The sequence below is a fragment of the Mastigoproctus giganteus genome, chromosome 8, assembly GCF_048544385.1.
Source record: "Mastigoproctus giganteus isolate SK-2022 chromosome 8, ASM4854438v1, whole genome shotgun sequence".
Taxonomy (NCBI): domain Eukaryota; kingdom Metazoa; phylum Arthropoda; class Arachnida; order Uropygi; family Thelyphonidae; genus Mastigoproctus; species Mastigoproctus giganteus.
Genome location: NC_143582.1, coordinates 136268995 through 136286081, shown reverse-complemented (window position 1 = coordinate 136286081; position 17087 = coordinate 136268995). Strand labels below are relative to the sequence as shown.

At 35.4% G+C, this 17087-nt stretch overlaps 1 protein-coding gene across 2 annotated transcripts in view; it reads right to left on the bottom strand.

Moving 5' to 3' along the window:
- Positions 1–17087, bottom strand: part of Der-2 (Derlin 2) — a 112659-nt gene that overhangs the window by 20702 nt on the left and 74870 nt on the right. For both annotated transcript variants that reach the window (XM_090379749.1, XM_090379748.1), the window contains one exon: positions 7822–8017. In XM_090379749.1, coding sequence (XP_090235875.1) covers positions 7822–8017 — 196 coding nt within the window. The remainder of the gene's footprint in view (positions 1–7821; positions 8018–17087) is intronic.

Here is a 17087-nt window from a genome sequence, read left to right as displayed (position 1 = left end):
CTGAGCACAGAGCCCTAAAGGAATCCCTCTTCTTGAGAGAAGACTTGGGATAACGTTTTGAAATGAACTTGGAATGTACATTCATGTAGGAAGTTTTGGATAAAGATCAGGAAGTGTTCGCAAGGCCCAAGGTGATGCAATTTTCAGAAGTTCCAAATGGAATCATACTAGTTCCATATGTAAGTCAGAATCACACAGATGCCTTAGTGATGTCAATGCAAACCATTATATGATGTTCCAGTTTTAGGAATGCATTCTCTAGTATTTCTAATATATCCAGTGTTCATCCATTTTATTCCAAATTGTGCAGGATGAACAAGGTTGAATTTTTCAAGGTATTAGGTGATAGTTTACATTTTTCAAATATTTTGCAAAGGAAACTGGTCAAGGAAATAGGCCTATTAGTAGAGTTCAATGGATCTTTACCTGGTTTGGGGAAGGCAAAAACTAAAGCATGATGCCATTGTTTAGGAAATGTATCTTCTATTAAACAAATTAAGAAGTGACTGTAATGATTCAATACTTAATTCCTGTATCACTGAATAGTGAATTCTATCTGGTTCTTACAACACTGACTAGATATTGAGAGAGCTCTACTTCATTGATATAAAGTAGGTTACATGGTTCGTCTCCTTTCAAAGAAAAATTTAATTTTTCTCTTTCTGAAAATTAGTTTTGTATCATCAGAAATAATAATAATAAAAATACATACTTCTATTAACAATAAGAACAACAGAAATTAAATAATATAATTTTTCTTAATAATTCTTCATTATTTGCTATTTCTTCATAAAATTATTCACAAGAATTAGCAAAATTGCACTTAACATGTAGTATTGCTTTCAGCATTTATAGGGTTAGTTGTGTTTTTTCTGATGTCCACAACTTATTTACTACTGAAAAAAAAAAAAAAAAAAAAAAAAAAACTCTTTCCGTTGCACCACTGGTTCCTGGCAAACATAATGCAAATGATTTGCATTATGTTTGCCAGGAACATAATTAAGGACAGGGGCTACATATCCAATCCGGGACAGTTTGCAATGCGGGGCAAACAACTTAAATCCGGGACTATTTCCCACATAATCCAGAACATCTGGCCACTTTAGTTTTGGTAAAAATAAAAAATTAACAATACAACATTAAACGTGTATTTAAAATCTTTATCAATACAATATAAAAACAAAAATAATATTAAATTCTGTAAATATAAATATGAAAAATAAATTGTGAAAATTAATGAAGCAATATACAGTGTAACTCCTATATTCATCATTAATCTGTTCCTGAGGGACAGACAAATACTGGATCGGATGAATATAGAATAAATTTTTTCCATAGGAATTAACTAAAATAGGAATAATCCATTCCCAGCCCCAAATCTGATACATAAATAAATAAAAATTTAACCAGAGCTTTACCTTTACTGAGGAGTGATGATGGCAGAAGCTGAAGAGGAGGAAAGGAATTATTGTTTAGAAGGGGAGTCACCTTCCATTAAAACATCAGGTAACTCCAATTCTTGTGATTGATGTCTTTTTTGTCCCTTTCCCGATGATTCACTAGTACTCGATTTAGCAAAGAACTTGTCCAATGTTGTCTGTTTTTTAAAATTTTCCAAAGTAGCCAATCACATTATCATTGAATGAATTTATATTTTGATTAACTATGGCAATGTTTGGGTACCACTTCTTGACCATACTCTGCGTTTTGGCCCAACTGGACAGCATTTCCTTAATGTCAGCAGTTGGGATGCTGCCTTTACTTGACCCTTTCTCTTCTGATGAAATTTCCTCCACTGCTTCAGCTTCCTGTGGTCCTCCACAGCTGAAGACCTTCCATGGTCCTCCACCAATTCCTCTACATCCTCACTATCAACCTCCAATCCCATGGACCTGGGATTGGAGGTTGATAGTGAGACACAATTTCATCAACAATAGGCTCTGACCCAAAACCTTCAAAGTCTCTTTCTGACACACACTCTGGCCACAATTTCCTCAAGGCCAAGTTCGTTGTCCAGGAAGACACTTCCCCCCCCCCATGTCTTATCAATTATCCTTAAACAATGGAAGATACTGAAGTGATTTTTCCAAAATAATGTAAGTTCTGTTTTCGACAACACTTCAAAACACCTTTGAAACAGGGCTTTTGTATAAAGTTTTTTAAAACAGGCAATGATCTGCTGATCCACACAACTCCTCTAATCCATGGGTTGGATTAGAGGAGCTGTGTTTGGTGGTAGATATTTAATGTGAATACAGCAGTATTCCCCTGCCAAATCGTCGTCCAAGCCAGGGGGGATGAGCAGGAGTATTGTCCAAAACCAAAGCAGCCTTTACAGGTAAATTATAACTTTCTAGGTAAGCTTTCACACTTGGGGCAAACACTTCGTGAAATCCATTCCAGGAGGAAACTGTCTTGTTACCCAAGCCTTACTGTTAGCCCTCCACATCACATTTAGTTTACTTTTTATATTGTTCTTAAAAACTCTCGGATTTTCTGAATGATAAACGAGCAATGGTTTAATTTTGCAGTCCCCATTAGCGTTACCACACAGCAAGAGTGTTAATCTGTCTTTCATTGGTTTGTGTCCGGGCAATGCTTTTTCCTCTTTTGTGATGTAGGTTCTTCTAAGCATTTCTTTCCAGAATAGTCCTGTCTCATAACAATTAAAAACTTGTTGAGGGATAAATCCCTCAGTGTCTACACAGTTTTTGAAATCTTCAAACTTTTTAGCATCTTCTGCATTTGAACTTGAAGCCTCTCCATGCCTAACTACACTATGAATGCCCGTTCGCCTTTTAAATTTTTTGAACCAGCCCCTACTTGCCATGAAATCACTACTGGTTCCTGGGTTCTTTTGCTACAGGTCATCATATAACTGGCTTGCTTTTTCGCAGATGATATATTCTGAAATACTATAACCAGCCATTTGCTTTTCGGGAATTAGTTGAAGTAATCCATACTAATAAAAGATTTTCCATGTCTTCATACATTTGTGATCTTTTAGCAGCAAGAATTTTTACACCTTTTGCCACATCAGCTGCTTTAATTGCTTCTTTATTTTTAATTATGTTGCTTACTGTAGTTCTCGGCATGTTAAATTCTAACTATAAGTTGGAAACGTGTTCCACTTTCAAATTTATCAGTGATTCCTATTTTTAACTCGATTGTGGTTCTCACAGCTTTCCTTTTTGGTTGTTTTTCTTCACTTCACTTTTTTGGAGCCATGGTCACTTCTTTTTACAAAGATAACTGCAAAAAATTGAAAATTTAAAAAAAATTTCAAAGAGAAAATAAGAGGTGATGCACACTGCTGGGCTGTCAGACGGGGCTGGCTGACTGTGTGGGCAATTGCACAAGGCTAGAAGGACCATGTGGTGGTCATTTGACTTTTCTTGACAAATATAGAGGTTCCACTGTATTAACTTACCTGATTTAGAATGGTTTTCTTCTAGATTTAGCATTGGCAAAGTCATTAATTAATTTAGAAACTTCTATGTTAAGCAATGCTGGCACTGATAGACGTTGTTGTCCCATGGTGTTTCTCAAATAATTCTTAATTAATCTTAATTTTGTATCAACAATGAAACAGTAACCGGAATTGTCAAAAATAATATGAATAAGGAGCACACTTCGGAAAAACTAGCATTCATATCGTAGTATTTTACTCTGACCAGGTTCTGCAAATTCACAAATAGTTTTAATTTTTGAAATTTCACTTTCTAGTGACTTTACCCAAAGTAGTAATTGCATTGAAAAAGATTTAAATTTTCTTTTGCACCTTCTTTGCATTTTCTTATAATGGAACTGTCACTTATTTGGATTAATTGAGTTGAAGTAAGAAATGCAAACAAGTCAGAAAGTGTATTTAGTCCTTGAAACCTTTTGTACAGTTCCATTGTCACTAAGTCAATTACATGATAAAAAATGTTAACTTTAAAGAACAGTTCTGCATTTTCAAATCGATAGTCCTCTGCCAGTTCATCAAAATGTTTCTTACCAAATTGCCTCCGTTTCTTTTCAAATTATTATTATTATTATCATCATTAGCCATATGATACAAGGAAGCCTGAGGCTTTTTGATAAGGTATACCCCATTTCTGCGCAATAGATGATGCTTCCCTGACAATAGAGTGGATTCCGGTTATTTAGGCCACTGGTTAATCGGGGCAGCCGTTTATTTGGGGCAAATCTTAAAAAACAGAACCCAATCGAGAAAATAGACAGGGTTTAACTTCGCTTAATTGGGACAACATGCCGTTTAATCGGGGCAGGAGACCGCAGCACTGGAGATCACCCTATGAATGTCCCCGACCGTACCACATGGTTTGGTCCGATTTCTGGATGTCACAACCATAAAACAATAAAACAATTAGCAGTCACCTGTTTATTGGGCTTTTCTGTTAGCGCAATCTATCATAAACGTATAGTAAACTCAATCTTATTGAATTTGCGATAATACTGACAGGTGGAATTCTGTGGGTTATTATGGTAAAATGTGTTTACACTTCCATGAAATCTTCAATCATATAAAAAAATTAATTTTCATAATCTTCTCTTCATTCCTATTTTTAAAGATTCGTAACTTGTTATTCTGTTCTCACTTGCACGTATCGTGTTAATTGCAATTTGTGTGTGCCATGTTCTTTGTTATTGATTGCTTATCTTTTTACTGTTTTGAATTTTAACCCCCACCCACATATCAGTGAACAGAAATGTCAACTAGTTAGTATGTAATATTACAGTACGTATTAATTCCGATTTTCAGGTATCATTTAATTTTTTAATTGGTAAGGTAATAAAGGGTAAATTTGTGCTTAATATATCTTTACTTTTATAGCCTGTGGATAATAGTCCTCCTATTTTCGCTAATTAGAATCGCTGTTTAATAAAACTTCAATTCACAAACGTGATCACAATGAACAGTGCTAAATAAACATCATATAGTGAACGGTACTTTACTTAGGTGACTCCGTCGTAACGTGATTTGATTGTATAGTAAACCAATTGTAAAGCGGGGGTCCATTGTATCTTTAACTTTTTTTTATGTGAAATTTCGGATAATTGGGGCAGCCGCTTAATCGGGCCAAAATGCACTAGTCCCAATGTGTCCAATTAACCGGAATCGACTGTATTTTCAAATTCATTTAATTTTTTCAATTGATTATACATTTCTATGCCAAATGCATCTTGACCAATATCCATTTCATTCTTTGCAAAACCGTTAATGTTGAAAAGATTTCGAGTAAATCTTTTCAACATCAACGAAATATTATATTTTAAGTCAGGAAAGATACCTCTCATGTTACTCTACATGATGAACATGAACTGAGAAAAATAGTTATTAGAAGGGAAAAAAAAAAAAAACACTTATTAGAGGGGTCATATTTTTAATGGACTTTCATTTTTGTTTAGTGAAAAAAGGTTATATTTTTTTCTGTGAAATAATACTAATAATAAAAATACTTCTTTTAACAATAAAAACAAAGAGAAATTAAATAATATAATTAAATATTTTCCACTGAGTGAATTTTTCTTAATAATTCTTCATTATTTTGTAGTATTGTTTTCAGCATTTCTACGGTCAGTTTTTTTTTTTTTTTTTGTTGTTGACGTCCAGAAGTTATTTACTACTGAAAAAACTCTTTCCATTGTAACATTTGTTCCCAGCAAACATAATGCAAATGATTTGCATTATGTTTGCCATTTAAGGCTACATGTCCAATCCGGGACATTTTGCAATGCGGGGCAAACGAGTGAAATCCAGGACTATCCCGCATAATCCAGGACGTCTGGTCACTTTAGACCAGCAGTTCCCAACTGTTGGTTTGCAAAAATGTTCCAGGGGGGGTTAGCACAAAAAATTCTATAATCACATCAGCTTAGATTTACGTTCTGTGGCTGAGTTAGTTGGTCTCAGGCGTAGATGGCAAGGTCCCCCCCCCCAAAGTTAGTTGGTCTCAGGCGTAGATAGCAAGGTCCCCCCCCCCAAAAAAAACTGAGGTTTTTCATCCAGCAAACAGACAAATTTACCATAGAACACAAGCAATTAAAAGACAAGACACAGCACAGTAGATAAATTTAATTATTTGGGTGGTCTGAATTATAATAGCTTTTTTTTTTTGCTTAGATTTACGTTCTGTGGCTGAGTTAGTCGGTCTCAGGCATAGACAGCAAGGTTCTCCCCCCCCGAAACCTGTTTTTTCGTCCAGCAAAACAGGCAAATCAACCAGAGAACACACGCAATTTACAGATATTATACATACATGGGTATATGTAAGAAATTGCGAGTGGCCCTAATATAATAATTTGAATTTTGCTTAGATTTACATAGGTATATTATTGTAAACTACAAAATATAAATAAAATAAAATAAAATAAAAAGTATAGAATTGCCAAAGAAAGAAACTACATCTTCCACAATTCCTTATAATTGGTTTACAGTATATCATGTTAAATAAATATGTTTTCAATACTAATTTTTTTTTTTTTTTTTTTGATTCTCAAGGACCATTGTTATGTACAGGTACTTTTTTTTTTTTTTTTTTTTTAGAACCTATAGTACTTATTACTGTGCTTGGAGGTTGAGAAGACGAAAGAAGATATTTGTTGACATTAGACTTTTGTTGATTGTAATTTTCAGGAAATACATTAGAAGGAAGGTTGTTCCAGAAAACGGAAACTGAATGAATAAATGAGGAAGAAGAAAAGTTGGTTCTGTAAGTTTGAATTTGGACAGTAAAAGGATGTTGACTGAATGCGGCACGTGTTCAGATCGCTTTGAAAGAGAGAGAGAGAGAGAGAGCGGGAATTATAGAAGCCAATTCAGAAGAACAGTGCCTGTGGAAGTATCTGTAGAAAAGGAATGCAGAAACAGTACGTCTATGAGATAAAGAGTGGAGATACTATTTTTTTTTTTTTTTTTTTTTTACTGTTAGAGATGAGACTGTCTGCACTGGTAGCAGAGTGCTATCATCACCGTCCTTCCCCACACCAGGCGGAAAAGGCCAGGGTTCGAATCCCGTCAATGATGCAAGGAATCCCAATAATGGGATTTTTTCACTTTGTGGTGTGTTAGTCTGTCTCAGGTGTAGATAGCAAGGTTTTTCCCACAGAAACTGGGGTTTTTTTCTGTGGGAAAAATTTGAGGAGATGGACAGGTGATGTGGGATTTTTTATTTTTGCTGATGCTGTATAAGTTTGCTTCTTTGCATCATTTGCCACTGCTAATACTAACTTCAGAAACAATAACAAACCAACTCTAAATGGAAAACCAATAAACTTTACCCAAAAAGTTTTGAGATTCTGAAGATTACTTTTGTATTAATTTTACTTTGATAAACCAATTTTTCTTTCAATGATCAAATGAGTTCCAGAATCCCAAGGGATATCAGGTAACCTTCACTATGGATAGCAGCAAGTACTAAGTACTGTAGATAATAGCTAAACTATTTTTTATTTTCAATGCCCATTTCTCTTCAGGTCTGAGGGCGGTCAGCAGCACAGTCTGATGATGGGTATCAGCAAGATACCCGAAACATCACACTATTGTATATATTAGTTTAGGCTATGCTAAATAAAATATATATTAAAAACTCCACGTGGTAAAAGAGTGGTTAATTATACATATTAATAATTCTTATTTTTTATTTCAATGTACTGAAAGCCCTGCTATGACTGGCAATTCCATTTTTTGGGTAGAAAATGCATTAAAACTAATGGGAATAACATACTATCCACCGACAGTTTTTGCATATTTATTAGAAAATTAAAACTTGTATCTTTATAAGTGATTGACAAACTGAAAAATCAGTCTCTTACCCATAAGATCCACTATAACAGAATTCCCTAGTAACAGTGAAAACCCTAGGAGTACCCAAGACAGGTAAGGTGCCTGAAAATTTAACAAACCAAAAAAATTCATCCGTACATAGGGATTTCTTTTGCTCCATATGTATACTAGCATGATTGTGAAAGCCTGGCCTAAAAATAGCAAATTAACAAAAAGGGCAATGATCTAATTTATATCATTAAGGAACAAAATTCTTTTGCAAGTTCAATACAACATTGTACAGTGAGTCCCAGATTTACATAAGCCCGAGTTACATTAAATTCGGACTTACATAAATTTTTTTTAACTCAATTTTTTTTTTTTTTTTTTTTAGGATTGTAAAATTTAAAACAGAAAAAAAAAAAAAAAAGCAATCAATAATGCTTCTCCACTGTTGGTTATTCTCAGTGGTGCCCACCAAGAATAAGTAACAGTAGTCTTCTCTACTAGAGAAGCATTACTTATAACAAAGTAGTGCAATACCTGGTATCTCATTGTGAAGGTAGTCACAATATGAGATATAATTAAAACGATGCCTTTACACTACATATGTAGTTTAATTTTATGGGTTAAGTATGGTGTATCTACACCAATATTATATATATCAGTTTTTAAGTACAATAACATGCGTTCTTTTTTCCTTTTGTTTTCTTTTATGCCACTCTGACTACTTCACAACTGTCCCCAGAAAAAGTTTTTAATTAAACTAATTAATTGAAAAATACAGTATATAACTATTTTTCTTCATTCTTCTGAGGATATGTGGTTTTTTTGTAATTTTGGCATATCAGGGATATAGTAGCAATATTTTATTAGTCATTCTCGAGTTATATAAAACTCGACTTACGCAAGAAGTCCTGGAACGTATCTCTTATGTATGTCGGGGACTTACTGTATTTACCAAATACTAAGGTAAGGTTTTTTCATATACTGTTAGCTAAAAATTGCAAGGTTTTCTTAAATTTACATACTGAGAAATGCTAATGAGAATATTCAACAAGGATGCTAATGAGAACACTCAACAAAATGGGGTATTTTATTGAAATCTAAAAATAACACAAGGACCAACAATTTTTATCCCCTCCAATAAATTTACTTTAAGGTTTCTAATACATACTAGGCATTCTGTAATTATTTTATTTTATGAAAATTTAAACAAGTTGAGAATATAAGATTAATTTGAATCATAATTTTATATGGCAATGCCAGAAGAAAAATGCAGCTTTCAGCATGTCATGCATAAATGTGAATTTTTTTAAATAATTTTCTTAAACAATGAATAATTTTTTAAAATGAATTCTCCATTTGTTTAGAACCTGCATCATACTCTTCCCCCCCTTTTGTTTATAGGGTGATTCAAACATGAAAGATTTTTGAAATGATCTAATTATTATGATTACATCATTCCTATATTACTATAAGTGCTTTGAGTAAGGGAAGCTAGAAGAAACTTGTTGAAACTGTTGGATGAATTTCTTTAACTTATAATTTTTATGAAATATAAATGGAAAAAGCCTATCTCAAAGAGCAGCCGTATGGGAAATAAATGAAGAGAAAGCTTAGCTATGCAAGTTTGCAGCCGAACCATTTAATACAGTAAATACAGAAGCAGTCAACTCTAAAATCTGGCATCCTTCAGGAGAGGTGACAAATTTTAAAATTATCTGTAGTTTAGGAAATATATCTGAGCAGTTTTGAAGAAGCACATTTCAATGAAGATTAAGAACTAAAATTTGAACATATTTACAATGACTTAAAAATTTTTTTTTGTTTATATGCTTGTACGACCACAGATCATTATAACAAAGACACAATGATTAACCACGTTTAGCAATAATGTGAACTCAAGCCACATGCATATGATACTATACTCCCACACTGACTACTCAGCTTTGCATTAGTGGTTAAAAAAAAAAAAAAAAAATGTGCATGACAGTTCCTTTTGTTAACTGTAAACAAATGACATAAGTCACAGCAAATATTTCCAGGTGCTGTAATGCGTTTTATATATGTATAATACAATATCAATGAATGCTTCAGAGAGAGGAAAAAAAAAAAAACTTTTACACTCAAGGATAAAAAAATCTTTATCAGTTTAGATAACATTTTGATTTAAAAATGTGCTGCAGGCATTTCAACCCATTTCTTGCAGGTAGTAACAAAGATTGCCAAGTTTTCGTTTTTGTTGCCATTATAACCCGTCAAGCAACTGACGTGCTGTAACGCAATTATAATGGAAGCAAATTCTTTGTTTGAAATTAAGCCTTACATTAGCATTAGTAGAGGCATATGATGCAAGAAAGCAAGCTTATGCAGCATCACCCAAAAAAAAAAAAAAAAAAACCCCTTCCACTTCACCTCTCCTTTCGTTCGAAATACCTGTCCAGCTGAGCCTTAAATTTATTTAGGCTATCAACTTCCACGACAAGGGTTGGAAGTCTGTTCTACCAACCAACCGCCCGTTGGCTAAAGGCAAATTTCCGCACGTCTATCCTACGTCTGTCTTTCCTCAATTTGAATTTATGCCCTCTCAGGTGATTATTCTGAGCGAGAGGAAGAATCCCATCAGCATTGAGCATCCTCAAACCATTCAAGGCTTTGTACACCTCTATCAGAACACCTCGCCGGTGCCTAGTCTCCAGATACTGTAATTTGCAAAACTTAAGCCTTTCTTCATAAGAGCAACCCTTCGTTCCGTTCACTAACCTTGTTGCCCTTCTCTGTACTCATTCCAGCAGCTCTACATCCTTCTTGAAATGAGGCCTCCAGACCTAAATACAGTACTCAAGGTGTGGCCTAACCATTGCCTTATACAGTGGTTAGTTGTATAAGGCAATGGTTAGTAATTTATTTTTAATTTTTCTAGCAGGGAAAAATTCCTGATATACAGGAATTTTTCCCTGCTAGAAAAATTCCTGTATATCATTGATAAGACACCATGAGCTACTCTTGCAGCCTGTCTGCACTGCTCAGAGAACTTCATATATGCCTGCACAATTACCCACCAGGTCCTTTTCATTCTCTACCACTGTCAGTGTAGTACCACAGAGTTGATAAGTTACTCTGGGGTTGCTGTTTTCCATATGTAGTACTTTACATCTGTCAATGTTAAACTTCATTTGCCACCTCTCAGCCCATCTGCTCAACCTTTCCAGATCCTGTTGCAGCACCATAGCATCAGTAGCATCCTTAACAACCCTGCCAACTTTGTATCATCTGCAAACTTGGACATTAAGCTTGATATACCATCATCAATATTATTTATAAATACAGAAAACAACAATGGACCCAACACTGAATCCTGAGGGACTCCACTAATAACATTAGTCCACGATGAGCAGTGTCCATTAATTACCACTCTCTGTCTTCTGCCACTCAACCATCCCTTTATCCATAGCAACAATTTTCCACCAATGCCACACTGCTCCAATTTGTGCAGCAGTCTTCCATGTGCAACAGTATCAAAAGCCTTTCTAAGATCCAAATATATAATATCAAAGTTATTCCCTGCATACAATTCTTTTGTGACTACATCATAGTATAAAAACAAATTGTCAGGCAAGACCTTCCCTTAACAAAACCATGTTGTGTCCGAGCTATAACTGAAGTCTTGTCTAGATGATCCTGCAGTGCTTCCATTAATTTTCCCGGAACAGAAGTTAAACTCACAGGTCTATAATTACTTGTGTCAGCCTTTGATCCTCCTTTGTGAATTGGGGTTACATTTGCACATCTCCAGTCTGTGGGTACCTCCCCTGAGTCCAAGGAAGCTCTCATAATTATGGCTAATGGATTGCTTACTTCCTTTGCTGCCTCCTTTAATATACCTGGATAGATCCCATCCACCCCAGGTGCCTTTCTTGTATTTATCTTCAACAATTTCTCCTCCACTTTACTCTCAATTATTACAAGATCATCTAGCTCACTGCCAGTGTTTACTTCATCTGTGGCATTCCCCTTCCTGAATAACTCCTCATGTGTGAATGTAGATGCAAAATATTGATTTAGTTTGTTAGCTACCTGAACAGGATCATCAACAGTTGAACATCAATATCAAGTGGACCAATCTGATTCATCCCCTTCCTTCTAGAGTTTACATAAGTAAAGAACTCCTTGCTGTTTTTCTTTGAATCCCTTGCCAAAGATTTCTCGTAATCTGCTTTCGCCTGCCTAACCTCCTTTGTAACTTGGTTACAGATCAACTTATATCTATCATAGGCTTCTGTGTCACATGTTAATTTATATGTATCCCATGCATTTTCTTCTCTGCCATATGTCTCATTAGTTCTAACATCCATTTAGGCCTGAACCTTGAACAATATTTCTTAGTTGGTATGTAAAGCCTAGTAGCTTCCAAGATAAGTTCTTTGAATGCTTCCCATTTTGAGTTTGCTGTTGGTAACATCATCAGTTGGTCCCACTGTATAGAATTTAAATACTGTCTCAGACCACCGTAGTCGCCTTTACGAAAGCAAAAACTCTTCCCTTTACCCCCTAATGGTAGTTACCTCTTTGAGTAAATCCCACTTCAGCGCACTGTGATCACTGCCACCTAGTGGTTCCTTTATCTGCAGATTCTTAATGCATGAAGAATCACTACTGATAATCAGATCAAGAGTATTACTCCCTCTAGTTGCCTCCCAAACATGCTGAGGAAATACGTACGAAGGAAGGTTGTTCCAGAAAATGGCAGTTGAATGAATAAACGAGGAAGATGAAAAATTGGTTCTGTGAGACAGAGTGGAGAGACTCTGTTAGAGGAGTCATTAATTAACTAACTGCCCTCTTCTGAATGGAATCTAGAAGCTGTGATCACTGCCACCTAGTGGTTCCTCTATCTGCAGATTCTTAATGCATGAAAAATCACTACTGATAATCAAATCAAGAGTATTGCTCCCTCTAGTTGCCTCCTGAACATGCTGATTTAGAAAACAATCATCCAATAAATCCACAAAAGCTTTGCTAGTGTGTGTGTGACCAATCCAAAAATTCCAGTCTATATCTGGGAAATTAAAATCCCCCATTATAAGACTCTCTGATTTACTGGCCCACTCTATTTCCCTGTAGTTTCTTATTATACTCGTCAGAGTCATTAGGCCTATAGCACACTCCTACTCTCAATTTTGATCTCCCAATGCTTATGTCACACCAAACTGACTCGACACTGCACTGTCCAGCGATGTCGACTGGCTTCACTTCCTTGGATTTTATGTGTTTCTTAACTAATAGCATAACCCCTCCTCCCTTCCTATCTTGTCTATCCTTTCTGTAGATGTTGTACTCCCCAAATTCCAGTTCTTCATTACTTATATTTGTGTGACACCACGTCTCTGATATCCCAACAATATCCGCCTTTGATGCTTTGAGCAATAGCTCAAATTCATCAAATTTATTTACCAAACTCCTAGAATTGGTGTACATGCAAGTATACATGCACCTGTTCTTTTTCTTAGCTACCCTAACATAACTTCTATGTGTTTACTTGTACCCCAATGACTCCCAGCAGTCTCTGAAATATCCTGTATCTTATTTTCCAAGCTGCTGCTCATTCCATATGTGGTAAAATGTATGCTTCATTAATCATAATGAAGCATACATTTTCCAGCTCCACCCACATTGGATCTTTCTCTGCTCTTCTAAAGTGGCTTCAAACTGGTCAGTGGCTACAAATGCTGTATAACCAGCAACACAGCTAAGTTATAAGAGCAGTTGAGCTAAGTTTACTGAATAAGCAATAGCTAAATGAAAAACTTCCATCACTCTTTTTACATATATTCTTAAGCTGCCCTGCATAGTAGTAGTAGAGGCATGTGATGCAAGAAAGAAAGCTTATGTAGCATCAGCAAAAAAAAAAAAAAAAAAAACCATTTCACACATCCGTTCCCTCTAAAAGTTTGTCCTGTTCCTCCTCGAATTTATTTAAGCTATCAATTTCCACAACAGATTAAGTTTCTGTACATCTATTCTACAACTGTTTTTCCTCAATTTGAATTTATGCTCCCTCAGGTTTGCAACCTGAGTAACAGGAAGAATCCCATCAGAATTGAGCCTACTCAACTCATTCAAGGCCTTATACAGCTCAATCAGATCACCTCATAGGTGCTTAGCCTCCAGACTGTAATTTGCAGAACTTAAGCCTTTCTTGGTAAGAGGACCCCTTCGTTCCCTCACCAATCTTGTTACCCTTCTCTGTATTCGCTCAAGTAACTCTACGTCCTTCCTAAAATGAGGCCTCCAGACCTCTACACAGTACTCAAGGCGTGGCCTGACCATTGCCTTATACAAAGGGATAATCACCCTCCTTTTCACTACTAGCAAAATTCCTGTATATCATTGACAATGACCCATGACCTGCTCTGGCAGCCTGTCTGCACAGCTCAGAAAACTTCATATCTGACTGCACAATTACTCCCAGGTCTTTTTTATTTTCTACCACCCTAAGTGTAGTACCACATAGTTGGTATGTTTCTCTGGGGTTACTTCTACCCATATGCAGCACTTTGCATTTGCCAATGGTAAACTTCAGTTGCCATTTCTCAGCCCATCTGCCCAAATTTTCTAGATCCTGTTGCAGTAGCATAAGAGCAAAAAAGATTGTTCTTCTAATCACAAGTGGTCTGATGACCACTTGTGATTAGAAGAACAATCTTTTTTGCTCTTAGATTAGAAGAAAAAAGAAGAAATGTAAAAAAAAAAATTCCATTTTTTTTTTTACATTAAAGGCATACACAGGCTGCAAAAATTCCATTTTTTTTTTTTTTTTTTACATTAAAGGCATACACAGGATGGTCTGTAAATTATTTGCCTGATTATGAAGCTAGATTAAAATTTCACTGTAATAGGTAGTGTAAAATGATGCACTGCAGTTATCAAAGCAACTCAATGAGTTTTTCTCGTGTGGTTGGCAGCTCTGACCCCAGCACACACTGTGACAGTACAGTATTAAAGTGGTGACAATGCAAGAGAAAGCAATGTTTGTTGTGGCTGTGGGATACCAAATCTCCAGTGACTGTAAAGCGACATTTTCAAAGGGAACTAGTAAGATCCATCTAAAGAACAATCAATGAAACAATGGTTAAAAACAGTTTCAAGAAACTGGCAGCTTGCACCAGAATGGAGCAAGTAGGTTTAGTACATCAAATGAGTTCCATTTGATGTACTAGAATTGGAAATACAGGAAATGTTTACCCGAAGTCCTGCAAAATCAATCTGCTGGTCAAGCCTGCAGCTGCAAATACTGTGAGCAACATCGTACAGGGTGGTTCACAAGAGATTGAAACTTTATACTTGCAAAGTGAAATTAAATATCTGGTATCAACAGTTTAATACAAGATGATGCTTCAATATCATAAAGCTAGAGAACATTACAGACTGAAGGAAATGCACATGGTAGTAAAGTTAGCTTGCTATTAATAACTGCAAATTACAGATGCTTATCAACTCATGCATATAATTAGGTTTAACTTAATTCACAAATTTCCTAATTGCGTGATAATTAACAAAGTTTCAATAATTTTCATTGAAAAAAAAAAAAAAAAACAATAATAATAATTTTAAAAAACCAGCTATTAGGAGTTTCAGCTGTGTGGACAGAGTAGATAAATTGCTGTAATAGTGTTTGCAATACCACTGACATTGTTTGTGCCTGAGTCATAGCTAAATACAAATGCAATAGATACCTATGACAGATTGCTTTCTTAATATTTCTGCATTGTAAAATGTGCCACCTTTATAGTTTCCCTACAGATGGACTGAGGTTTTCCTACCAATGAAGTCAGACTGACCAGTCCATAATTAATGATTTTACTCTTAGATCTGCCTTTATGTACTACACTAGTACTTTTCCAATCCAAAGGAATCTCTCCGAGTTATATAATGCCATCATAATTAACCTTAATGGTTTAATGCACTTTTTTCACCTCCCTCAATATTACTGGGTATGAGCCTTACTTGCCTTTAGGCTCGAAAGCATCTCTAATAAACAATCTTCTGTCATTTCAATAACGTTAATTTTGTACTGCTCTACCTCATTTGCACAGCCCTCGTACATTTTTAAAGATGAATGCAAAGTATACCTGTTCTAATCATCAGAACAATTGGTCCAATTGGATTTATATTTGTCTTAGTATTTGCACACATGAAAAATTCCCTGTCTCCATCCGATAGATTGAAGGAAACCTCAATCCATTCACAGAAAAACAGATCAACCTTTAGGCTTTATTACTTTTTATTTCTCTATAAAATACATACTGGTTTCTGACTATTGGTTTAAGGACACTAATGAATACATTAGCATTATGGAATAAATGCTAATGAATTAACATCCTGTAGCACTCTCAGAATTTTTTTACTTTCTCAGTAACTGGGGAGGCTAACTCCCCAGTTACTCCCCCCATCCAATACTAATGTTCCAGTTTACAAAAGCTATGTAATCTTAAACTGTCATAGTTCCCTTTCCTGAAATTAAAATTTAATGATGCCTTTACCTTCAACAACTGCTACCTCTCACCTCATCATCCAAATTAGAACTCTTGATGACTTCCTACAAATGGTTCCTGTACTGTCTAACATCATCAGCCAATTTCAATCCACTGCAGGATGAAGGCCTCTCCAGCAACTTTCCAGTTCCTTCTATTTTGTGCAATGGCCATCCATTTACTACCCACAAACTCATGAATTTCATCTGTCCATCTCTGTTGTTGTCTTCCAGGTTTTCTCTTAGCTCCTCTTGGGTACCATTCTGTTATTCTCTGAGTCCATCTGTCATCATGTTTTCAAGCTATGTGTCCTGCCAAAGACCATTTTAGTTCTTTTTTAGTACTGTCTAACATGTTAATACAAATAATAATCACCAAGTTTATTTAAAAATTTTGTTCCCTTCACCACTTACTCCAATCAATAAGGGGCAAATTGAAATCAATTTGCTCTTTATCAATTCTTAATAGTATCAATTCAATTTTTACTCCTAGTATTTTCTTTAACATGATGTACAAATAATAATCATCTAGTTTACTTGAAAATTTTGTTCCCCAATGGTGGATTCCTCCATACACTTACTCCAATCAATAAGGGGCAAATTGAAATCGCCCATAAGACATTCACACTTGCTTGTTCATTCCACCTGCATGTGGAAGTTCTCATCATATTCTGTACAATTTCTGGTCTCTGGCACACATCCACTCTTATTTTACCTTTGTTTCCATCTCCTGAACACCACAGATTCTATGCTGGCATGCATAAGTTTTGAATCTGGTTA